Source organism: Adelges cooleyi, unplaced genomic scaffold (assembly GCF_023614345.1).
Source record: "Adelges cooleyi isolate 19-005CV unplaced genomic scaffold, UGA_ACOO_1.1 ACOO_flye_CR_arks_rails_tigmint_CR_PRNA_376, whole genome shotgun sequence".
Lineage (NCBI taxonomy): Eukaryota > Metazoa > Arthropoda > Insecta > Hemiptera > Adelgidae > Adelges > Adelges cooleyi.
The window spans coordinates 12,022,919-12,049,577 of NW_026096053.1; the positions used below are offsets into that span (position 1 = coordinate 12,022,919).

General features: G+C 30.1%; 1 protein-coding gene across 2 annotated transcripts in view; it reads right to left on the bottom strand.

Annotated features, from left to right (window-relative positions):
* Nucleotides 1–26,659, bottom strand: part of LOC126840955 (alkaline phosphatase-like) — a 96,884-nt gene extending 70,225 nt beyond the window's left edge. The window contains exons 1-2 of one of the 2 annotated variants that reach the window (XM_050577057.1): nucleotides 26,492–26,659; nucleotides 23,719–24,073 (exon numbers count right to left, since the gene is read on the bottom strand). In XM_050577057.1, coding sequence (XP_050433014.1) covers nucleotides 23,719–23,803 — 85 coding nt within the window. In that variant the 5' untranslated portion in view covers nucleotides 23,804–24,073; nucleotides 26,492–26,659. Of the gene's footprint in view, nucleotides 1–23,718; nucleotides 24,074–26,365; nucleotides 26,384–26,491 lie in introns of those variants that run through there. The other variant, XM_050577058.1, reaches the window with a different exon arrangement.

A 26,659-nucleotide genomic window follows, 5' to 3' on the forward strand; every position in this document is an offset into this window, starting at 1 on the left:
CTATACAACTAAACTATCTCCTAGAAATCCATATTATATAATAATATCACTGAAGTATAATAAAATGAATTCAGACTAACAGGTTTGCATAATGTGTTTGTATTTTAAGTTTATACAGCAGTTTCCACTTAAATGCGATATTGTACCTGTATACATAATTATAAAATATATAGAAATAGATTTGTAGGTAAATTTTACACAAATAGATCTATAAAAATACATTTTCCCACATTAGGCTTAAACCAGAAACTTCTTCGTTATTATTTTTTAATGAAAAGTATAAAAATTGGAATATTTGGCAATATTGATTTATGGGTTACGAAAATATATGACCCACAGGTAACGATGCTTCAGTTTTATTCCCTTCATGCTGGCTTTATTTTTGGTGACAATGTGTCAACCTGACTCAAAATAGTTTTACACTCAAATAACTTTGACATTATTCTCAGAAAGCGCATATCATAACATATCTGCAACTACTGCACATTTCATAATTACTCCTGTTAAAGTAGTTGTTTGGAATTTATGTTATTATACTATGTTGTAATTTATAAGTCTCAGCGTAGCAGTTTTTCCCTATTCGCCTGTTTAAGTAAGAATGCAATGGGCTGTGAACTTCTTTTGTGTAAAAGAAATACCTTACGAGTAACGTTTAAAATTAGAATTTATCAAATTTATTCAACGAGGAAATAATGTAACTAGTTAAAAAAAAACTACCTACTTAAGTACAACAACCATCAGAGGCTAAATATACAGTAGTTCATACTGTTAGTTATGTTTAAAACAAAAGAGTCGAGTCAAATAAAAAGTAATTTTATATTTATATGAAATATTTTAAAAAATACACGAAAACTATGAAAACTACATGGAAAAATACTAACCAGATTAGGCTTTTCGAAACCAATGCAGACGAACATAAACGCGCTGCAACTTTAATTTAAATAATAATTTTTTTTTCAGATTACCCTTAATAATTTTTTTTGTTTACAATATTCCTGGAAATTAGTGTTAGTTTTGGTAGGTAGCCACCGTACTTATGGTATTTTTACAATCTAACATCATAATAATATTATTACCATAACAGCTTATCTTTTTGAATTGGTTAACATTAGTGATGGGAAAATCCGGATTTTGCGAAGTTCAAAAAACCGGAATTTTAACCTTCGAAATTCGAAAACCGGAGTTATAGTATTCGAAATCCGGATTTCGAAGTTTTCGTTATAAATCCGGATTTCGAAGTTCTCGTTATAAATCCGGTTTCGAATTTTCATTATAAATCCGGATTTCGGAGTTTTCATAATAAATCCGTAGATTGGATTTCAATTTTTTTACAATAGTAAATTAACTATATTATTTAATTATTTAATATTATGTACAACGCGTTTATGTAGTGTACAAAAAAATATTTAATTATTGAATTGGTAAATTAGGTATCTGTTTTTATAGTTATAAGAACATTATGCATTAACACGATTTACAAGTCTCAATGACAGTTTTATAATAGATTAGAGCAATAAGTTGTAATAATATGAAAAATACATAACACAATATATATATGTATATGTATAAATGAGGAAAAATAAAAAAATAATAATAAGTCAATCTGGAATTGTATGTCTTAAATCTAAATAAATAATAATAATACTAATAATACTTTTTGATACAAATAGTTAAGCAGTAGAACCAATTACATTATATAAAATTGTAGTTAATTTTCGGTTGTTTTTAAAGTAATTAACATTTCAAATAAAATTTGCTACGGTTGATTGGTAAATTGTTCTTGTAATAAAATTATTTTTTACTTTTTAGTTCACATTTTACTATTTTTTAGAAAAGCATGTTTTTAAAAACAAAGTTTTATTTATTTTATTTTTTACTTTTTAGTCCTATTTAAAGGTACTTAATAATTGGTGAATAGATTACTAAATTCATTTTAGAAGATTTGAAAAAAACATGAAATTTTAGTGAAATGACCCCCACATATGACCCTGTGTAGGGCGACCTGGATGCCCGAGTCCCAATATGATAACATTATATTATAGTGTCATCCTAGATGAGTGTCTGTGCCAAGTTTCAGCCTTCTACGACATCGGAAAGTGGGTTAAATTAATTTTGCAAGATTTGAAAAATATCCGTACAAACGTACGTACGTGTTAGCGAGTTAAAGAAAAGCATGTAAAAACTACTCAAATATAGCTTAAAATTTTTAAATAGGTTTTCAATATATCACAAATATTAAACTGTAATACGGCATACTTACTTTGTATTTTAGCTAGATTACATATATGAAACTTAAAGTTCATTAGAAACATATAACTTAGGGTAATTTAGTTGAAGGGGTCCGATAATAGCATTTCATAGAGGATTAAAAGTCAACTAATTTGAACAATTTGGTCATCTTGTACTGCTGAATTAGTAATTACAAAATGGCTTTATGAATTTTAAAATCGGTAATTTGGCTTTTTATTTAAACCCAGGTTACGGTTTCTGAAGTTCAAATTTTGAAATCCGGATTTGTCATTAAACCCGGATTCTTCGTAAAATCCGGATTTTTTTCATTGAACTTCGAAAACCGAAAACCGGATTTTACGGATTTTAAGAAAATCCGGATTTATTTCCCATCACTAGTTAACATAGACATAAAAAGCACATCATACTTAAGTCGTTCTTTGATTTTTTTCTAACATACAAAATTAATGAGAGGAACTGTTAATTATAATATGACCTCCTTCTAACTCATTGATTATTGACCGTTGAAGAATGTCGAATAAGTGCGTGGGAAATTCCATAGAAATTGTAATACATTTGTCCATGTACCTAATAAGTTATTTGATACTCTTTGGGTCTATTTTGACGATTATATTAAACACCAAGAATGTCTGATGCAGGAGACACAAACTAATGAACATTCTGGAAAAAGGTTGTACGACGAATGACAACAACTATTATGTATAACTAGTGTAGCTAAATAAAAAATATCTTCAACTTATTCTTAAGAGGACGGCATACCTTTTAAAAATAACCTTAAAACGTATTTATGGAAAAGCGTGTAGGTTAAAGTAAAAACATTTTGATTTCGTTAAAAATAAAAGAACTTAGTTTATCTCGACGGTTTTTTTTTAAGAAAACTAAAATTATACAGTAAATATAATAATCACTTAAAAAAAGCAAACAATTGCCAGAATTAAAATACAAATTGCGAATGTTGGATTAATAATAATAAAAAAAACTCGATGACAGACCTAGATAAAGCGCTTATTTAAATATGTAAAAAAAAGTTGTCTACGATTAATAATTAGCCAACAACAAAGAATATGCGTAGCTATGTTTAGTTGAAAAAAGTTATTTAAGTCGCTTTCAAGGTTGCTGTTGATAGTTCGACAAATAAATTAACTATGAAAAAAGATTACTTATTACTGAAATGATAATGACACCTCACAGTTTTAAATTAAGATATTGCAACAAATTGCCTATACATAACTCATTATTAAATGGAAGATAAGACGTCCTGTCTTAATTTGTTTTTGTAACACGGCGTTTACGGTTAGGCAATTCCGCTACAGCAATGTCATTACTTTCAATTACATTAACATTAAATATTTGAATTGTGTTTATTTAAGCATATATTTCCCCCCTGTTTCCTTAACGACATCTTGTTATTTTATAAATTACCGTACAAATGTAATCTTGATAATTTACCACTTTTGTACAATTATTATTATTAATCTGCTTAAAAAAAGAGACAACTTGAATAATTCATACAATTTGAGTTGTCGTAGCTTTAAAATTTTGCTGTTATTTTTGCTTTAATTGGATATTGTATAATATTTTATTATTGTAATTTGTAATTAGTAATAGCCAAAATGTTTAATTTCGGATAACTGTTGGTGCAATACTATAGTTTATTCGTGTGTTGGGTATAAAACAATATGTTATTTTGTACTTACAATTAAAACGTGTATGACTTTTAATTGGTAAACGGTAGATGTAATATATTAATCGGACGACATTTAATTTAAATTAATAATATGAAACTAAATAATTAATTATATATAATCCGCATTTTTTAATCCAATTGGTTTTTCACAGCCAACAGCGTTAAAACAAAATATACATTAATGATGAAAGTTCATTAATAATTTCATGTCGAGAAAAAATTATAAATAACTCATCACTGAGTAATCTTTCGCTTCTTCTTAGATAAAAGGTCTTCTAAGATTTAATACAAATAACATTGGAAAACATTTTTCTATAATAAAAACAACGCAAAATCTGACCACAAAAAATAATTAATCTTTTTTGAAAAATTCAAATACTCTGTTTTGTTAACATTTTACTCGTAACATACTTTATACACAAACTATTTTGTTTCTTTTTTTTAATTTCAATACATAAAATGTATATATACATAATATTTGATTCAATTTCAATTATACGTTAAACTTAGACTACAGCAGGGTTTACATTATATTGTATTCCTTAATTAATATGAGATAAAAAACAAAGCGAGTGAAGTGGGAGTACGGTATGATCACATGCCAAAGCAACCACTGATTCGAAAGATAGAAATAAATACAAAATATATAAAACCTCTCACCCTCTCGAGAAAAACTTTTCTACACTTAATTGTAAATAGACCTAAAAAATTATTATTATTTTATTAACAGAACAGCAACCTCATTACTCTGCTTACCTACCTTATCGTTTTAGTATTTATCATGATATCATTGTGAAATTCATACAAACACAAAAAAACCCAGGCCTTTCTAAAACTAATGCTTTCTCAATTGCACGTCGAAGCTTAACAAAAACTGTACATAATATTTATCATAGAAATGTTATTTAAATTGAATTGTATCAGTTTTAAATTAAACGCCTCTGGTATACCAATGAGCTCTTCTGGAACTGTGACAATCACCCCTTTTTAATTTATTGTGTTTAAAGTTCTGTAATATTATACGTTCACATTAAAAGGGTATCTACCTTTAAAACAAATTAAAAAAAAACAACCGAGAGCTATAAACGGAGGCTTCAAAAAACAGTAGGAGTCAGTATGAGAGGTGTAATGGATTCTCTAGAGAAATGTAATTGTTTTCGCACTTTAAGTAATTTCTATAACGCTCCAAAACAAGCGGATACCGGTTATTTATACGGGTACACAAAATGGGTGTCGGTGATTGTAGAATCTGCCGGAATCATTATAATCCCAACATTTTAGTCCTCTATCCTAATAGCAATTTTCAAAGTAAACGACTTTTTACTTGAAACACAGCACTAGCACATTATATCAGACCCATAACATTATCTACAATCCTACAATCGACGCTATACGTGGCTTCTACCGAAACTATTAAGTCCTAAGAAAAAAATCGTTTCTCCGGTTATACCTTTGTGCTTTGGACAACACAGCATAAATGATAAATACATACCCGCTAGATTTACATTGGAAGATCAACATATGAGAACACATTTTTAATAACTATTCAATAATAAAGCAAATCAGCAGCCATATCATTCTCAATGGCATACTAATACTTTTTTTCGGTCTTCCTTAACCTAACTGAATGTGTAAAGTCATCTTTTTTTAGGCTGTATTTATATCTATGTAGTATTGAACATTAAAATATGTAATTTATTACTGTCAGTCCTCGAAGTCCCAAAGCAACGTTTTAGGACATCCTACAAAAATAATTTATTAATATAATACATATTTATTGTATAAGGTAACGTATTTATTTGTAGATTACCATATATATATATATATAGTATATTACATATAGAGTATTTTAGGTACTCTGGCCCACTCCGTTTATGACCCCATCTGGCTTTAACTCAATATTTGTGTCCACCATTCGATAAAAATCACAAACCAAATCATTTCCGGGTAAAGCTTTAAATTTGTTCACACGTAATAGAACAACACTGTAACGTTATAAAATCAATGATATGCTTCATTTCACAATATTGTAGAATTCGAACTAAACATAAAATAGCTGAACAAAAATGTCACTTGCAACCCGTCGCGTCGCCCATTAAATATACATGAAAACACAAAGGAAGGTCGGGCTTTAGATGTACTGGACGGACAATAATAAAAAAAAATGAATTTCAATTTTTTTAGCTAAACAATAATCAATATTTGAGCTAAAAAAAAATTGTTTTTACTAATACTACATATGTTATAACATATAGTTAACTATTAAAATTTTATATCATAAATATTTCATTTGAAACATTGTTCAGCTAACGTCTGAAATCTAAAAAATTGGTTTATCATAAGATTTTAGTAGCCTAACTGGTAGTATCTGGACATAATGTTACGAATTCTTATGTTTTGTGTCTGTCGCTCATTCGCGAAGCTTTGATCAACAGTTGACATAATGTCATGCTGGCATTTCTCCAGAATACAGATGAATTATTATATAATATATATATATATATATACATAATGCTTATATCTAAAAAGTTGATTTAAATTTACACATACCTAGTTTTTTCACACTATTTGTTGAACAATTGTTCTTGTAATTTCCAAATCACAACTAGGTACGTTTAATAATAGTATAAGTTTTTATGAAATAAATTGTCAATAAGGCCATTTAATACGAGAATGTCGTGTACACAATGCTGCGAGTTGAAATGTCATCGAAATTTGTTAGCCGACCGGTTGCCAGCGATTTGTCCACGCCAGTAAACTTCTTCACGTTATCCTATGCCAAATCTTTACACATATCACCTTCGTTTAAGAATGAAAATAGCGTTTTATGTATTGTTGTATAAATCACGTTAACACTTGCCATTTGCACGAACGAATATACTTGGTCGCGTCGTTATCGTCACAATAGTAAATTCCCAAATAAAACCGTTGGTAGGTACGTATTCGCCCAGTTCTATATGTCCCTTGAGATATACTTATACGGTACGGTTTTGTGACTAACTACCCGCTGACAAGAATCTTGTTTCTTGGACCATCTAATAACTTTGAATTATTGAACTTGCATACATACGAGTCAACCGTATTTTTATGGCCAACAACGTATAGTACAGTAGCCTTAACAAGGTACACTGTGCCCGACAAAGTCGTGAAACTGATTATTTATTTGTTTGGCAGAGTCGACATATACTTCTGCAACACATAAAATATGAAACGACACCGGCCGGTTGACTATTTGTGCAGCGCTAATCAATTTAAAGCTCTCAATGTCTACATTGTACATTTGGCTAATTGTAATTTTACCAGTCAAGTAATACATGTAGGTACCTATGTTTTTTTGAACTAGCTCATTAAATATAATATAACCAAAACAGCGACGTTGTGACTATTCTTTGGTAAGAGCGAATGAATAAATGAGTATTAACAGCTACTGAGTAAGTGTTAATATTGCACAATTTTTCGATACATATACACATATACATGATACAAAATAAAATTGCTATATTTAACACATTCTGTAAACTTTCCGACTTCTTATCCCCTCCGGCCTCCCGTTGCATTCATTTCATAATAGCTTCTTTCCAAAGTGCACAATATAAGTTAGGATGTTGTGTGAGTATAATAATTGCTCTGTTCCGATTTTGTAAATTCAATCTATCTGTTGAACTATCAAGTGTTAATGACAGTATAGTATTCATTTATTATTATCGATGAGCAGCACCAACAATTAATCCGTTATAGAATAAAAAAATAAAAATATGTCACAGTATTTAACTGTTGAAACTCCATTTCCAAAACTATTTATTACTGCCGGATGTGGCTGTTGTTATCCGCCGGCTGCGTGTAGCTTGTATGCGATTCAACCGGATACGGTTTGTTTGTTTTATATATGCAAGTTATAGCCGGTACATTAATAACGTCAAACGATGAATTCAATTGTGTAGAAAATTAACTAAAGGCATTAGCACTATGCGACGATTATTATTCGTCTAATAAATAACTCGACTTGCAACCAACACTAAATCGGTGTCGTCACGTGTTGGAATTTTTGTATGAAAAAATTAATAAAATATAATGGTTTGTATTTTACCTTTCATCTGTATACCTATGTTGTACGCTCATAAACGGTATTTATTAGCTTTGTTTTTTTTTTACAATTTTAAAAATATTTATTCGTCCCGTTAATTTTTAAATGAATAGCCAAAAAAGGACAAACCGAGTTTATATTCTGCATATTTTTTATTGTACACGAATTTCGCTTCAATGGATATAGCGACAAATATTCGTCTACCCTATAAATAGCGAATATTAAAGGTCCATTTTGAAATTCCAAACACGTATACAAATAAATAATTTCTATAACGAAAGTTAAAAGGCAAAAACGATAAGCGACCTTGAGTCCTTTCTTATGGCCAGTAAATATTTATTATGCGACTGTGCAATTTCTCGGGTTACGTTAGAAGAACTTAGTCCCCTCGTTATTTGTTTAGAGCAAACTTAATGCTTTCAGATTTACAGTTCCCAAGCAAACATATTTACCATATAAATTTGGTTATGTCCCGAAATTCGTTTCGCTTAAAAAAAAAATACATTAAACTAATACATGCATAAATGTTACCGATTATGTTGAAATGTACTGGACATTCGAGTAAGGTTACCTTAGAAAACGTTTTTTTCTAAAATTATTAGTTATATTTTTTTTTTTTCACAAAAAATGTCACCAAAATTCTAAAATACGCGCTAAAAACTGTAAAACCTACTTAAGTCTATTTGTCATTATTTGTTAGCTGCAAAGATTTCTTATTCAGCCAACAGACTTATAATAATAATAATAATATATAATATAATGTCTAATATTATGCACCTCCCCTGTTAAAATAAAAAAATAAAAATCTGCCATTCCATTAGCCGCTATACAGAGCACCGCGTACTTACAATTGTCGCAGATGTGCTCATGATTTATTTTTTTATTTTTCCGACAAAATGCTTGAGCTTTTTTTTATACTTGCGACTCGCGAGAAAACTTCCACGGGTATTTTTTTATTCTTTGGCAGTCGTCCATGATCTCAGCTCATAACACCATAAATTACGTTCATTAAATAAGAGTACTAACGTTTTCAAAAACTAACAGTGTAATATTCTAGTTGTTCTCATAGTCCAAGTGGTCACGCAAACTACGCCAACCAGTCTAGTGGGGAAAATGTGTTTCCCGCCTCTCTAAACAATAAAATAAAACAAATTCTTACAGCTCTGATTTTAGCCAAAAAAAAATATCTCTAAATCTAACATCTCTGAATACTACCAATATAGCATTTTGTATTAAAAAAATATATCAAATTTAAAAAAAGTGCAATTATGTTAATAGTGCGTAGGCCAAGGGAAATGCTCATAGAAAAAAAATGTCGATACCGCTAATAACAAAGAGTATAATATGCGTAGCTATACTTGGATGAAAAAAGTTGTTTAAGTCGCTCTCGAGGTTGTTGTGATAGTTCGAAAAATAAATTAACTATCAAAATAGAGTCCTTTTTGCTGAACTAATAATCAAACACTACAGTTGAACCTTTAAGTTAAGATTTTGCAAAAAATTACCTATACCTAATGAATGGGGGTATGGCGTTGTCTTAAATTTGTAATAGTTAAAAATAATAAAGATCCATTTATTCCTTTCTTAGTGAACTAGTAACCTGAAATTTAAACAGTATATATAATATAAATCGTTTTTTTTTTAATAACCAGAAAATATAAACCCACACAGAAGCAGGCAGTTGACAGTAGGAATGCTTTCTAAAGCAGCCTAGCCTTGTCACTGTGGACAAGATAAGCCACGTTGGTTTTACAAGTCAAGTTTCCCAAACTAATGGCGGTTATAACTATAGTTTATATTGCAGAGCCGTAAAAACCTAACCTAACCTACCGTGTAGTGTAATTCCTGACTATCCATCAACGGGCATACCTCATACCGTCATAACGATTACCCCGATTTTAATTGAGTTTTAGAGAATTTTGAAAAATCAAGTGTTGATCTTTATTTTTTTTTATATACAAAAAGAGATAAATTCCCCTTTCTTCAAGCAATGCTTGTTGTGCGAGGAATATATATTTCACAAGTGTCAAGCGCTTTGTTTAATTTTATTTAAGTTGTAAAAATAAAAATAATTTCTATGTCCCATTCGTATTATGTATTTCATTTAGTCGTTCGGCTGATAATACATTCACTGACAGTCTAATAATTAAATTCATATATTATTTTTACATTTTCTGACTCAAAAAACCCGACGCTTCTAATAATACTGATACCTATTGATTCACTTGTAAGTTAATTAAGAATTGTCATTCAACCTAATGACTTAGACATAATGATTTGAAAATCAAAACTAGAACGTTTTACTAAACATTTTAAATAGGATAAACATTAAATCAAACTACGTTATATTCCATAATAGATAAATGGCTGTTGGCAAGTGCAGCTTATAGATATTTCTAACATTGACACATCGCTAAAAAAATTAGAGATGGGAAATTGAAAAATTACATTTTAGGTTTTTAATCGGAAATAAAAACAAACTGGCTCACTAAAACAACTCATCAAAATGTATGCAATAATTTAATATAAAACAGAAACTGTTATTGTAGTTAACCCAAAACTTTTTTTTATTCCATCGGTTAAGTTATTACGAGTTTTTAAAGCAAATATTTGTAGTGCAGTGTGAAATTAAAAAGTACATTAAACATAACAAAAATAAGTTGAAAGTTATTCGCACGTTGAATTGTTGTTGCAAGTGTCCAGAATATTATTTTTTTGACCAAGTATGTTTAAATTTACAACTATTATGCATGTAATTTCTTGTCTAATGTTGAGTTTTAGAAAAAAAAAACTATTCTTAGCTCGATCATTTTTGGACCTATCCATATAGTCATTTTTTTTCTCAGCTAACAAAGCTAACGTTTCGGTCAGTTGCACCTGTTGCAGGGTATATAGTACATATATGAAGTGGAGTTATAATATTATTACCTATCTACCAATCATGGTGTACTTTCAGGTAATTAAGGAAACAGCGTACAGTAGTAACTTTAGACACTTAACAGCAGCTTGACAAGAAGTTTGCTGAGAATATCAATTATTGATCATATCATCATCATCATTCATTAACGGGCCTTGAAGGCCTCACGCTGCCATCTTGAAATGTTTTTTAGACGAATTCGCTATCCAAGAGGGGTCGTCAGTTCATCTCCGGATCAATTATTACCAAATTAACAAATTATACACAGAATATTTGTAAAATGTTTTGATACCAAAAGAACAAATACCGTACTACACTTAGCGTAACCGGAAAAACTTGATTGAAGTTAGGTAAAATTTAACAGAACTCCATGTATGTAAAACAACGGCTAAGCTCATTCGACTAATTATACTTATAGTAAAACATATTATACAACAAGTCATCTAATACGATGCTATTTATTCTATTCGGGATCTTTTTTTCCTTTTAGCACATACACAACAATTTCGGTAACATACGGTGAATATAACTATTCCATGCGAATAATACGAAATTAAATACTTTTTTTAGTACCTACACATTTCGACGAATTTGAAGCTTTGTAATTGACATAAAAAAATATTTCTATCATATAATTCCATAGATGCGGGCCATTTTCCTACGCGTAGTAGTTGTAACGTTCGCACATTTAATTTGGTTCTACTGAGCACAGAGCACAGGACGTTCGGTGCAATAATATTTTACTCTTGATGATGTATATTTTTATATTTAGAGCTCAAGGGATCCAAGAAACTATATTTCATAGGGTACCCTGATCTGACGTCGTTATTTTATGAAAACAAGAAAAATGGCGCGTGACATATAAGTGGACGATGTTTGTGGATATCACAAAAGCTCCCGAAAGCTTTATATATTACTAGCTAATCTTGACTAGCCAACGGGTAAAACCCCAAACGAAGAACTGTATTAATATTTTATTCTGAATACGGTTGCATTTATTTGATCTTTTCCGAGTTGTGAACGCGTTTAGTATTCTTCATAAGACTATTATTCAAACGGCATTAACTTAAGATGACACCAGTCATTATGTACTGAGCAAAATTTAAAATTATTAACTTTTTCAATTAAGAATAATTTTCTGAAAATGTTGATTGGTCTATAACCAGTTTTGGGTAATTACATTTTAAGCTACTAAAGTTTAAAATTTAGGACGGGAGGTGAAGTGTAATAGAAATAGATACAAATATTACTACACTCCACTTGTCCTCCTGTTCTGAATTTTAAAGTTTAATTTTTTTCCGATAAAATAGGTATCTTAATCCTTAAAAAAATCACTCTGTAACATTACCTACTACAAAAAAACACATGTCGATGTACAGCCAATACCTTTTCTCACCTGCTCAGCATATCTAAAAATTAGTTATGAGATTAAATTGGGTATTTTTTTTTTTATACGCTTGTGCGAACTCTTAATTATACTTGCCAATAGAGTTTAGCAATTTAATCTGCTTTACAAATGCTTGTTTAGATTGATGGGATAAGACTAATATGTTTGTGTTTTCGATTTAACTATTAAGCTCTTTAAACGTTTGGTTGTTACGCTCACCATGTTTACATTTCAAAAGATTTTCCGGGAAAAAATATTTCCCAAAACACATTTGCAAAGTATACTCAACGCCTTTTATTAATATTATAAAAGCTTAGTGTACGCTTATTAGGCACTCATTTTAGTAATCATAATTTTGTAGTAATTTTTAGTAACGCGTGCAGATAAAAATAACACTACATTCCATCCTCCATCCCGTCTTAATTGTCAAACTTTACTAGCTTAACAAGTAATTATTTAAAACTGGTTAACGACCTGTAAAAAATGTCAACAAATTATTTAAGTTACAAAAGCTCAGAGCACTCTGGAAAATATTTTTAAAAATGTAAACATTTGGTAATTTTATAATATTATAGAACATACTTACATTTTTTTTTTTTTTTTAAATACAGAATTGAAAACAATTACATTTGCCCCCATTCGTTTGTAATCACTTCACCCGTCAAACATGGCTTCTTAATGAAACTAGTATTATTCATGTTTGAGTTATAGTATAGTTACATAACATTCTGATATCCTCTTTATATATTAGGGTACACGCGTATTTTAATAGTGAATTTGGAAGTAGCGATCATGACATCTCACTGTTCGAAAAACTCTGTCAGTTTGTGATATACACTGATGCGACGGTACAACATTTGTAAAAACACAAGTATCATTGAGTGTTTTGAGGTTTAAATAAAAGACAACGTTAAACGACTGTTGAAAAGTTCACAATTATCAATTGAATCACTTCATGTAAGAAGAAGCCTCTTACCCCTCATATGTCACCAAAGTCCTTTTTTGCACAAAACGTTGAAAATCCTTCCAAAACACCAAACCCGACATTTATTGTTTTCGGCCCTAAGCCTCTCTTGCAAGAAGCGATTCAATTGATCTTATTTTATTAATTAATGTTTCTCAACAAACCAAGCGTAATCAAGTTGTGAAATATGAAAACAAAGAAATTAAAAAAAAAATAAAACCCTAAGCACCTTAAACGACTAAAAAAAAGTCATTTGCTTTACGTTTTCTTTTAATCTTGTCAAGAATAAGACGAAGTTTCAAAAGATAACAGGTAGAGTATTGTTTAAAAAAAAACTTAATTAATCCAAAAAGGCATACTTTATGAAAAGAAAAAATCTATTGTGTAAATATTAACAACATAGAAATATAGATACAACAAAGAATTATTGTCGCTACATTAATACGACCGCAAGACAAAAAAAAAATGAAATCTTAAGTCTAATAACACTTGTATACTGTTGAAAACGAGTATGTTTTTTCTGTGGTCTTTCATACAAAACATAAAGACAAAAATTCGACCCACTTCTTCCTCAATAAAACTTGTTATCTTTTCTTGTATACTTTATTTCATAATACGGTATTTTTTTTATTATACATATAATTCTTATAGCTAAAAAAACAGTTGTAATTTACAAATTTTATTTAAAATATTACTTTTAAAAGTCAAATAGTAACCTAAATAATATAATAACATAAATGTATTTAAATAAATATTATTATGAAAATAATTACAGGTCGATAACTAAAATATTCTTCTTGTCCTTATTATCATAATTTAAAAGTACGGGCGTGGGAAAAGGTAGACTGTATGGTCAGAGGAAGTAACGACTTCTATTGTGTATACATAATAAGAAAGCGAAAATTTACATCATACTCAAAACAACTGTACATCCAATAATAAATACAAATGCCTGTTTCAAGATACAAAAAAACTTGAGTTTTTTGAAATCGTTTTTTTGTATTTTCTGTCGAGATCAAATAGACCCGTGTCTTCGAAATAAAGATAATCAAATATATTTATTTTACTAGCATATTTGTTTGAAATATTGTTTACAATAATTCGGTATTAATGATATTTTTAATTTTGTCAAATTTGACTCGAAATAGTTATATTGTAAATGTAGATATTGATTGCCAGTTCTATTTTTGCTTAGAGTAAGTCAGACCGATTATTCAACCGGAATGGATATGGATGATACAAGATGATTTACCTAACAACATGGCCAATACCAACGGCATAATGATAAATTAGCCAAAACTTTGGTTCAAACTAAATTAATCCAATAAATATTGTCCTCGCACCCGTGATATCGCTCCAAAGTTCATCCCACTTTATATGACAAGTCGGTATACACAATAAGTTTAGTTTTCTTTGATGCTGTTTACTTTCGATGTAAATCATCATGCAATTTTTTTACAATTTTAAATGGCTATTTAAAATCTTGTTAGTTTGATTCACGCTTCAACTTTTTGTTGCATCGAAATTCTTTTTTAATTGGGCATACTAAAGCGATATTCAAATTTCTCGAAATTGTTTTCTCTTTCCAAATGACTTCCATCACTGTGAAGTATTCTTTAATATGTCTACTCTCGATAAGTTCTAAATGCGTCCAACACGAAGTCTTCAAAGCTGAGCATATGTTCAAAATATGCTACCCTACTTGCCAGTACTGGGAGACCGAGCGTTACTATCCTAACGCTTTAACTTTTCAAATTAAATTTGTTAACACTTGTGAAATGTTCTGTGTTCATCTTCCATACTCTTTTTTGCTCCTCAATTTCGGGCTTATTTTATTTGTTCGTATGTAAATATAAATATGTGATTCGACATTTTTTATGAATATTGTTATTTTTAACTCTACAATTATTCGTATAAATGTAGGTATATTTTTAATTTATTCTATAACTTGGATAATACGGGGGGTTTTTCTGTACTACCTGTAGTTAAAAATTTTAATATATTAAAATCTAGACAATGTTTTTTTTTCTTTTGTACTACAAAGTCGCTGAAATACAATATATACCTAATATTACACGTATATATTTTTATGGTATAAATTAATTTACATAACTTTTTTTTTTTTTTAAAGCTAAGCTAAGCTTTTGGGTAAAAAAGAACAATCGCGCTCGTCGGCGTGGCCAAGACATTTGTTTGTATTCATCGCCTCTTTGACCGTCACAATAATAATAATTATTCATCCTGCGGGAAATCCCTGAAAAGCAGGACCCGTCCGACCGCGTTGCACCTAGCTCGCCGGTTTTTATATACGCTGTCGGTGCAGGTAGGTAGGTACGGTGCATAAGGTGGTGGTGCGGTATATAAAACACACACGGTGAAAATCTCTTTTTCAATTATTTCGCCACGACAGTTTTACGAGATGGAAATAATTACAAGGTCCGAATGTCATCCTCCAGAATGGGTCCGGGCGACGAGCCCCCAACACGTACGTCAGCCAAGTGTAATTAATCACATTCTTGTTCTTCGTGCCCGGGCCAGTCGCACATATTGTATACATGTATACCTGAGCCGGATAAAAAGTCTACAGTAATAATAATAATGATAATATGATACAACAATGTACCTACCTAGTGTGGCGGTCGGTCACACCTAGAGGTTTTTTTCCCCCCAACAAAATCCGATACCGCCACAACCGGAGTCATGGCGGTGTGTGTGTGTGTAATAGTCGCCGGGTTCGAGCAAAAACGCTAAACCCTGTGCAGAATAGTAGTCGGCTTCTTTTATACACCACGCTTATAATGTTCCACTCACACGTTCACAAGTCGGTTCATTATTTATATATAATATATGTATACGTATAGTACACGAGAACCGTGATGTATTCTCTCTCTACACGGTTTCCGCACTGCCGGCACGTCAACGGCACTCTAATAATAATATAGTCTTACACGCGTGTGTAATCATTTGTTTTGGATTTTCTTTTTTGTATTTGACGGCTTTTTGACTAATGTTTGTCACACGCAGCCACTGTAATTGATCATAATATTATTATTATAGCGCAGCGCGATAACCGTTCTTCGATCGGCCGTTTAACAGTGAAAATAATCTGTTGTTATTCGGTGTTTTTTTTTTCGCCGTCGTCCTTTTCGCTCTTGCTAACTATACGATCTACAGGCGAAACAACAATGGTGGCTTTTGAATAGAATAATGATTTTATAGGCCAGAAACGCAATCAGCGCACAACCGAATCGGAGGTCCTATCCATAAAACAAAGGACTTTATATAAGTGCTTACCAAAGTTACCCAGCTCTCAGAAATGTTGAAATAATCAATTAATATATTATATCGCATGGGAAATTTAATTTACCAAGTAAATCTATTAACATCAAACAGATTTCATCAAGCTGTAAGTGTATTAGTTATTATTTTATCAAAGAAAGGACGATGGATGGTCATTAATGGAAGAGAGGATTTCGCTGGCCGACCCCGTTTGTATTGGTAAGTTAAATGTAGTTATTTTACGCCATAAAAATCTTTAATTGCCAGTCTCAATCTCTCCCCTGATATTTTAGATAAAATCTGTTTAAAAATTATTACAAATTGAATAAAAAACTTATAAAATATTATAAAAAAGTTTCAATGACGATATTATTCAACAATTTTATTTAAATATTTCCAAAATAATCCACCAAAATTAATTTTTAAACGTTTATAAACATAATTTATCTAAAATATCACACAAAAACTTTGGAAAAATATAACAATTATTTAAATATTTTTAAAATGTAATAATAAAATTAATAATTTTTCAAATATCAATGTTCCGATTTTACTCTTGGGGTACATATTATTTGATTTTAAAAATGTACAAAATATAATCATTTCATTTCTTTAAATAGATTAAAATCAATCAAAATAAACAACCTGACCCGTGGGCGATTGGACTACACGACTGTTGACTAGGACTAGGATTTCCTTAGTAACAATTCTGACACCAGATCGGAAATGCTATTAACAGTTATAAGCAGGTTAATTTTTGAATTTTTTTACAATTTGTTTTTACATTTTTTTTTTTTATAGTAAACAATAAAAAGCCAGCACAGTGGGGTCGGGGCATAGTGGTGACGAAGCATATAGGATTTGGGGAGATCAAACCCTCCTTAAATGATAAAAATATTCTGTTATACAACATCATTAGCACAACTTAGCTAATATTGGTTTAATAACGTTACCGCACATCAAAAGATCCCTGTTGTTACTTCCTCGTTTTTCGCCCTCTATAATATAATGTCGGTCGACTGCCGCGGACTTGATTAAAGTAACAGTTTTGAGAAATAAATTAATCATAATAATATAGAGAAAACTCCGAAGACGATGACGGAATATTTGTTATTCTTTCTTTCCGGGTTCTGTGTAAATTTAATCACATTATTTTGTTGACTAAAGCAAATAAGGACAAAATTATAAAAGTGTCCGTTACATTATAACATTATTATAATATACGTCTCATAAGAAAGTTTACGATCATTTTCAAGAAATAAGATCATATCGTAAATGGTCTCGGTGGCAATCGGTAAGGATATCTACTTTGTAGCATAAAACAAACTTTCAGCTAAAGGTTAGTAAAAAGTTTAGAAGTAATAATATAATACATAGTGATCAATTTAACGTAAGACACTCACTTTCTTGAAAAATAATTACAATTTTATGGTTTTTCATTTTGAAAACATTTTTATTTATGTTATTGTACAATATTAAAATATTACCAAATATTTACTATTTTCCAGAACGCTATCAACTTTTGAAACTTAAATGATGGGAAGGTATATTAACTTTTTGAAAGTGGAATAGTTTGCTGAAAATGATGACTGGTCGACAGCCAGTTTTTGTCTATAAAAGTACTTTTTAAGTTATTAAAGCTTAAAATTTACACTCCATCCTGTCTCCCGTCTTAATTTTTAAACGCAAATAACTTAACAAGTGATTGTCGACCAGTCGACATTTTCAGAAAAATATTCTACTTTCGAAAAGTTAATTAAATATATACGTTCCCATTTATGTTTAAAAAATAAAATACTAAAAAATGTACATATTTGGTTATTTTATAATTTTTTAAAATAACATAAATGAAAATATTTTCAAAAAGAAAAACTATAAAACTGTAAACATTTTCCGAGAAAGATTTAAAAATTTGTTGCCAACACGGTTTGTATTCAAATTAAAAAAGTAGCTCACAATATCAGTTTACAAAAGTCTTACTTGCTGCAATCATATTTCTATTGGCTGTTAATTATAGTATTTAACATCTGCTACCACTTGCATATTAACGGTATTTAACGATAACGAATACACTACTACGGTGTCAGTGTGACGCTATTTCACAAACCTGCTGGCGCAATGCTGCGGTATTTTAATATCATAATATAGTATTATTGTCGGTTATGCACATCCGCTGTTCACCTAAACCGCATTTGTATAATATTTTATACTCATTTTTTAAAAATTAAAAACATAATGTCAACCCTTAAACGGCGCACACGGTGCAACTGTTTTGGGACTTGGGTTGCAAATCAATTTCACTGCACGACTGGTTTTCAACAAGACTGATTGTGGATCATTTGGTGTTATCTATTCTGTAAAACTCAAGAAAAATATTTGTATTTAAACAACTCTTACAATAAACACAAAATGTATGACTACAGCTGTATAAAATACTTTTACACGATAAAAATGTATTAAAAAAACCAATTTATTCCTTATAATATATTTAATACCTAATACCCGAGCACCACAGAATTATTATCATTACCGCAGGGTACACAGGGAGCATTGGGTCCGTGTAAAATTTCGTTAGGTTCCGAGTAAAGCCACGCACTTGGCTCGGGTTTAATTGTACGCACTTTTAATGGGAAGACGACTTAAACCGCGACAAAGCGAATTATAAGCACGCGAATTATACCGAAATGTTTGCACCCTACATAACCGACATTTGCATATTCGTATTGTGTGAAAAAAAACAAAACGTACAACAGGAGATTGATTTAGATACTTCCATCATTTCAGGTCACTAGCATAAATATCATATAAATCAAACCAACGAATCTTTGTCCGTTGTATTTTTGCTCGCGGTTTTTCTTTTTATAATCAAAGTTTTTCGAGAAAAAAAAAAACTAACGACGGCGTTACGCTAATCGAAAACAACAATCTGAACATCACCTAGAACCTATATATATATATATATATACACAGTGTATACAATCCGTGTGGTTTTCATTGAAATACATATTATTATTGTGTCATTGTTATTGCCTCAACCGTTTAGGACAACAGTCACACCGTTCATATCAGTGTGTGTAAAGTACAAATATTATTATTATATTAACATACATGCAAATTTGCTCACGATGAGTACCTGAAAGCGGTTTGACGTCTTCGTTCAATTACCGCCAACTGTGCGCTAACATCATTACACTCATACAGCTACAGTGTGATAGGAAATCGATGGAACTACTCATACTACTCACTTGAAACTAGTCAAATTCAATCGTGTAAAGTATTGGCGTGAAAGGCAAAAAAAAAAAAAGGATAAAAGCGGCGATAGAATATAGTATATTATTAAAATTGTCCATAAAGTAATAAATCCATTCATTTGTAGTGTTAATAGTTCAGTATACCCTATACCCCTTTGAAATCAGAAACCAACCGCCAACTGAATCCGACAAAGAAGTAGCGTGTCGGAAGCTCGACGTGGCATACTATTTAATGGAAACCGTTTGGCAACAAAACAGCTAAACAAATATTAAAAGAAAATAAGGAACGGCGGCCATGGTTGAGCTTCGAGGTAAAAATAACATAGAGGGAATTTCCGGTACTTATTCCGGAAATAGTAATTTGTAGTGAGCTTCGTCATAATATTGTGTAATACTTATTGATCCTGCGATACTGTAATTTCTTTTAAGGTACCACATCTGCGTAATTTGGACTTTGGTCGAAAACAACTCGTTCCAACTTTGACCGTAATCCGAAAATAGCTTTGAAAACGAATGAAGAGTTTTCAAATACTTGCTCGATTAAATATCAAAAGATACTTCTTTCCTGTGTCAACATACGAGTTTACAAATTTTAGATTGTTAAGTGTTAATGAAAAATTGTCTATACAATGCGCCTTAAGAAATGATAGTGTAGAGGTCTCTTAATATTGAATTTATTTCCAAACAATGTTAAGTAAAATACTGTTTCGGCTAAAAGCAAGACTTGTAAACTTTACTTCCCGTTTAACTTTCTATGTTTATTTTTGAATACAGAAAAAACAAATTATGATTACACATGGACCCAGGGGAATCGTCCTGACTTGATTTGTTATTTAATGCATTGCTATAAAGTTTAGATAACTTTTTGACGCAAAAAAAAAAAATCCAGCGTAGTAAGAAGTTATTTAATCATCGTCAAACAATTATATACAAACCTGTGGATAGTACAAAACCAGCAAAGTAAGAAGCCAGCCAGCCAAAGATTTACATCGAATCGTTTTTTATAACAATCTTGACCTTATTTATTATTAAATCCTTACTGTAGTGAATTAAAAAGTTAAACTCGAATTATTGTTATAATATAAACTATAGAGTAATATCTAATGATGTAAGAGTGAAATAACAAGTTTAAGTAATACTTGAATGATATATATTTTATTCTTATACTATCTGAATGTCTTGCATTTTGTTTCGGAGTAAATAGTGTCAAGTGATATATTTTTTATTGTTAAGAAAAAAAATAAGTTTACCTAATACTATACACATCAGACATCAGTCGTGATAAATTATACTGACACATCACATAGGCTAGATAAACTACTTACTCTTCAAGTGTTCTATGATAAATGGAAAAATAATCCTTTGAGATAAATGTTAAATGTTTCAAAATAGTATTTTGTCAACCATCAAAATGCGCATGAAAGGTGAACTTAGCACAAGAGTTAGACAATTTACAGGGTATTGCCTAATTCAAGTAGGTATTCGGTAAACAGATGCACGTGTTATAGTTAAATGATAAAGAAAAAAAAGTCTTAAAATCATGTTAGGGTAAACAATATTTAACAAGAACGAAAAGCTAAAATCAAGTTGTGATTTATGATATTAGAGTTTTTGTTATGTTTATTGTACACTTATTGTGTATACTTTGCTCTATTAAGAAAACTAAAATTCTGCACAGCAAATACAGTGAAAATTATAACGGTCAAGATAAATAATGTAATATTACATGTATTGCTCCAAAGTATCATCACTAAAATTATGAAGTTTAAATTTTCAGTTTCTAGATCAAGATTGTACAAAACTGTTCCTGTAGAAAATCTTCTAGCCACTGAAATCACTAAAATAATAAATAAGCCCAACGAAAAGTCAATTTCCATTCGATGTGGGTTCAACAAACAAACTAAAAACACTTTTGAGATAAACAGCATATGTGAAAATCATTTAAGTTCGTTGTTTTTATTGTCCTTGACACGAGCATATTCAAAAGTTACACGGAAGTTAGTAAATCAAAGTTTAGACAAAAGAAATATACATATACATAATACATTAAAAAACAATATTTATATATTTCCATTACATTGTTTAAAAACTCAAACAAATTCAGAGCGTTTTATGTAAATATTGTTATAGAAAATAAACATAATTACGTCTCTCAATGTTCATCCGGAATTAACTTAATGCATGTAATATATAGTACACACTCATATCATACACTGTGATTAGGCCATGGACACAGAAAAATATGAGTTATAAATTGGTTAAGTTTGTATGGAGCATGTTCGTCATAGAAACGTCATAGAGTTGTTTATATTGTTCATTGATCGGTAAATACATATTTATTTAAATTTGTTAATTGGTCAATTAGCATTTAAAATAGTTTCTTTAGATCACGCTAAACGTTAAATCTATTGCAATTTTTTGTAATTATTTATTTTAACGATTTTTTTTTATATAATTTTTTTAACCACCTATAAGTTTCTATTTATAACTGTTACCACTTAGAAGACATACCAAACATAATGGGACGGGTTGACCTATGCTTCGGAGCTACGAGAATTAATACATTTTTATAAATACGATTTTTATTTTCAACCTAACTTGGATGTCGGTTGCTGTATTTTTAGATCATGTAAACAACCTGCCGGGAAATAATGAAACGATCAGTGGATAGGCGAGAAGATGGCAAAAAATTAATTATCATTGACTTCTTGTGTGAAGTACATACTTATTTCTTGTGTATAACGAGCCAAAGGCTTTTTTTTTACAGATGTACCCATGTAAAAACATACATATGAAGGGCACAGGGGAAAAACGGTAGTTGTCACATTATGAAAATTTTAGAGTATAGCAAAAACAAAGTTCGTGAATTCCTCTACCTCTTACATAAGAACAAAAAAAAACACATTAAATGCTACTCTTATAATAAATGTATTTATTTAAACAATCTATTGACATAAATAAAAAATAATTATTGGCATAAATTGCAAAAAACTATTTGAAAAAAACATTTTTCATAATGTGACTACTACCGTTTTCCCCTTCATATGGTCTTTATGCGTATTAAGGCACGACAATTTTACATAAGATGTATGAGCAATTAACTGCGACTTAACATCCATGTTATTAAGCGCTGACTGATGACTACCAAGAGAACAATTTATTATATTAAATTGCGGGTCTCATTAGCCATGAACTATTTTATGTCTAATAGATTGTTTTAGGCTCATTATTTGCACAATTTTAGAATTGGCTGCTCCAATAAGCAAACTAGGTTTAACTAGTAGGTATAACAATAAGTTATGTATTATAATGTCGTATTATATTGATATTATGTGAGCTCGTCTTTAACGACGGTATTCCCGTATTACTGAGCACGTAAGATTACTGGGTTTCAGTTTATTCTACATTGAAATTGCATTCGAAACAAAGGATCATAATCCTCGAATGTATATTATTTTTTTTTTCTAGCTTACTTTTGAAAAACAATATAATCATTGTCAAACCACATTGCTTCAAATTCCAAAGACTTTATATATCATTATACAGTTAGTAAATCAGCATTTTATAGACCTAATTTTTAGAGTTTAAAACGCTCATGATAGATCTTATATTTTATAGTTCACGTACGTCATTATAATTCATTACGGTATTACGATTAATAACTTATGTATTCGGCAAAGGAAAATTATTTTCTTTTTTTAGATTTTCTAATTAATAGGGGTGAGTGGATGACGTTATAATTTACATTTTTTTCAAGAGGGCCCTGATGTACCTATTTAATTATGCACTGGGAACTTGGCAAAACAAACTCATGATAACTTCATGAAGACAGTACAACTAATGCGTCAAACGTCATTTCAAAATCGTTACACTGAAAACAATAATCCGTGAAAACTTACCTTGGAACTTTGTCGGCTTTTGCAAAAGCGTTAAGACGCTTGACGTGATAAAGCATATTGATACGAAGAACCGGAAAACCGCCATATTTTCTGTTTTAACGATGCACGGTACTTCCACACAGCAAAGTCATAAAATCGCACACCGTATTCTTGAGTAGGTACGTCACGTATTACAACACACTTAATGCGAATAAAAATGTCCGGATTTTTTTCATTTCATAACTTATATTCATTCGAACAACGGCCACGATTCGATTGCTTATGTATTTTCTCAACAATTAGCATCGTTTGTTTTCGCCAACAATATAAAAACATGTTTCAAGCGAAGAATGTTAATGCAAGATTGCTACAGCAGCTAAAAAATATAAGATGTAAACTCATTTAGATTGGATTTTATGTTTTATTTAATGATTATTTTTTTACAATGAAATACCACTTCTCAGTAAAAATAAAGTGATTTAACAGCCTCTTTTAATTGTCAAACATCTAGAGCCATTTAGAGTAGGTTAAATAAGAAAAGTTAGGTCAATTTTACTTTTTTACTTGAATAGAAAACTAAGATTATAATAATTAACTGAATAATAAACTTAACTCTATAAGGTAGTAGATAATTTACTCATTTTGAAATTTAGAAGAAACTAATACGATTTTAAAATCGAAGCTAATCTAAAGCGTCAATGGTGTGGTAAATTAGTTAAATTGGTTAAATCATGTTAATGTTCTTTTTTAAAATTTAGCCCTAAGTAATTAATTTAGTATATACTTCAGTCAATTACAAATGTAATTAAGCCTTAACTCGATTAAATATATTTAACCGTTTATTAAGAAGCCACTATAGCTATTAAATAATCCTAATTTAAAGGTTTAATAAACCCAGGGGACTACACATAATGAATTTTATTTTTAATCGTAAATAAAAATTAAGTACAATAGTATACTATTAGGGTAGAAAAAATCGTTTTAATTTATTAGTTATGTGAATATGAAATATAAAGAATTTGGAGACAATATATACCTATAATGTTTTTTGTACTATAATATTTTGTATTATTAATATTCATACAGAGAAAAGAATTTAAATTTAAAAAAATACCATAAATGTACAATACTTTAAAACCCTGGCATTGTATTTGTATATAAATCCTATGTATGTACTTGTAGCTGGGTGCGTTGTAAGACCATTGTGAGGCTTGTTTAAGAATGTTTAAATGCATTCGATAAAGTATACTGTACAATTGTTTAATACATGCGAAACACAAGAGGCAACCATCCGAAGTAAAAAGCGGATGTGCATGGTATAAAGTGTTCTCAACACACATAACCAACTGCAAAAGTACCCAAAATGGAGATAGATGTTTTGGAACGTTTTCAATTCTAAACTGCAGCGCTATTGAAAACCACCCAATACACGACAGTTTTATGTTTTTCAAAATTTATTCTTTCCAGCCATTTTACAACCGTTTCGAGTATCTACAATTGTTTGTTAACAACGGTTAGCCAGTTGACTAATTCTAACATGTTGCGGTACTACAAAATTTAATATCTTATTGGCAACTGAGATACTATGTAATTTTAGTTATTGCGGTTTACTGACGATTAAACCAATAATTCCGAATCTCAGTAGAAACATATTATGTGTACTGTAAACATGGAGTGTAATAATTGAACAGGTTTATTCGTCGAAATTGCTTTAGCAGATATCTTGTTATTATTAATTTACCAATAAACTTTATTACATAATAAACATTATCTATATAAACACAAATATATTATACTAGCCTGTTGCAATCATTTTTTTTTCGCGAATTGTATTCCAGCGGGCACGTTTATATGAATATCCAGCCAAAAAGTTTAAGAAAAGGAGTTTATCCGGCCAAAACAGCAAAAAAAAAACTAAATTATATCGAAAATAAATATGGAATAATCGGGAATAACTTAAAGTTATTTTAATATTAACAAATGCAAATAATTCAATTGAAAAAGTGCAAACAGAGCATAACCACGTATCAGATATATGCAAATTGGTAGTAAAGAAAGAATTCCAGAGAATAAAATTCCAAGCTCTATCATAACAAGATAACCATCGGCAAATAATTGATTCATTGTAACTAAATCCATTTATATGAGATGCGCTTACCTGAAGTATCTAACACCGCCGAATCTACAGTAGCTTTTTAATCTCGAAATACCTGAGAAGAATACTTAAACTAAAGGTAAAAGACAGTTCACGCAGTACAATAGTGAGCCATCAGTTGATCGCATTTCAATACTTTGAAGACAACTTGATAGGTTTTTGAAAAAATAAATATTTTTTGGGGCGTACTCTTTACGACCATATTAATATGCTTTGCGACGGGTAGCGTGAATTTTTTTTTATTAAAACCGGCTAATATATTATATAACAGTGCATAGTATAAAGTTAATATTTGTTAAATGTATAAAAAAAATAGGTAAGCTATATAATGTATTTTATTTTAAATCTTCGACCTTTATTAACGAGTAAGGTTAATTCACTAGTTTTTATGAGAAGTGTTATTAAACTGAATTTTATTTCGATATCAAACAAGTCAAACTTTATTTGATACACGCTATATTATTAATGCAAATATGAATAATTGTTAAAGCCTTATTTTAATTGTGCAATTACATTTGATTTGTATTGACACTGTACCCTGAAGTGTGTTGTTACAACTAATTAGTAAACAAAAAAATTGTTAAAAAAAAAAAAAACAATGTTGTCGTTAATTAAACTCGAAACAATATTTTATATTACCTTACGGATATTTTTTTGGTTATATCGTTCGCCGGATAAAGCGATTAACCGTGTACTAAAAAAAACTGCTTAATCATTTCAACGAATTAAAAACGTTACAAAAAAAACGTCCAAACGATTTGTCTGTAATATTCGCGTCCCGTTCGTTATAGCAATACCGAAAGTGCA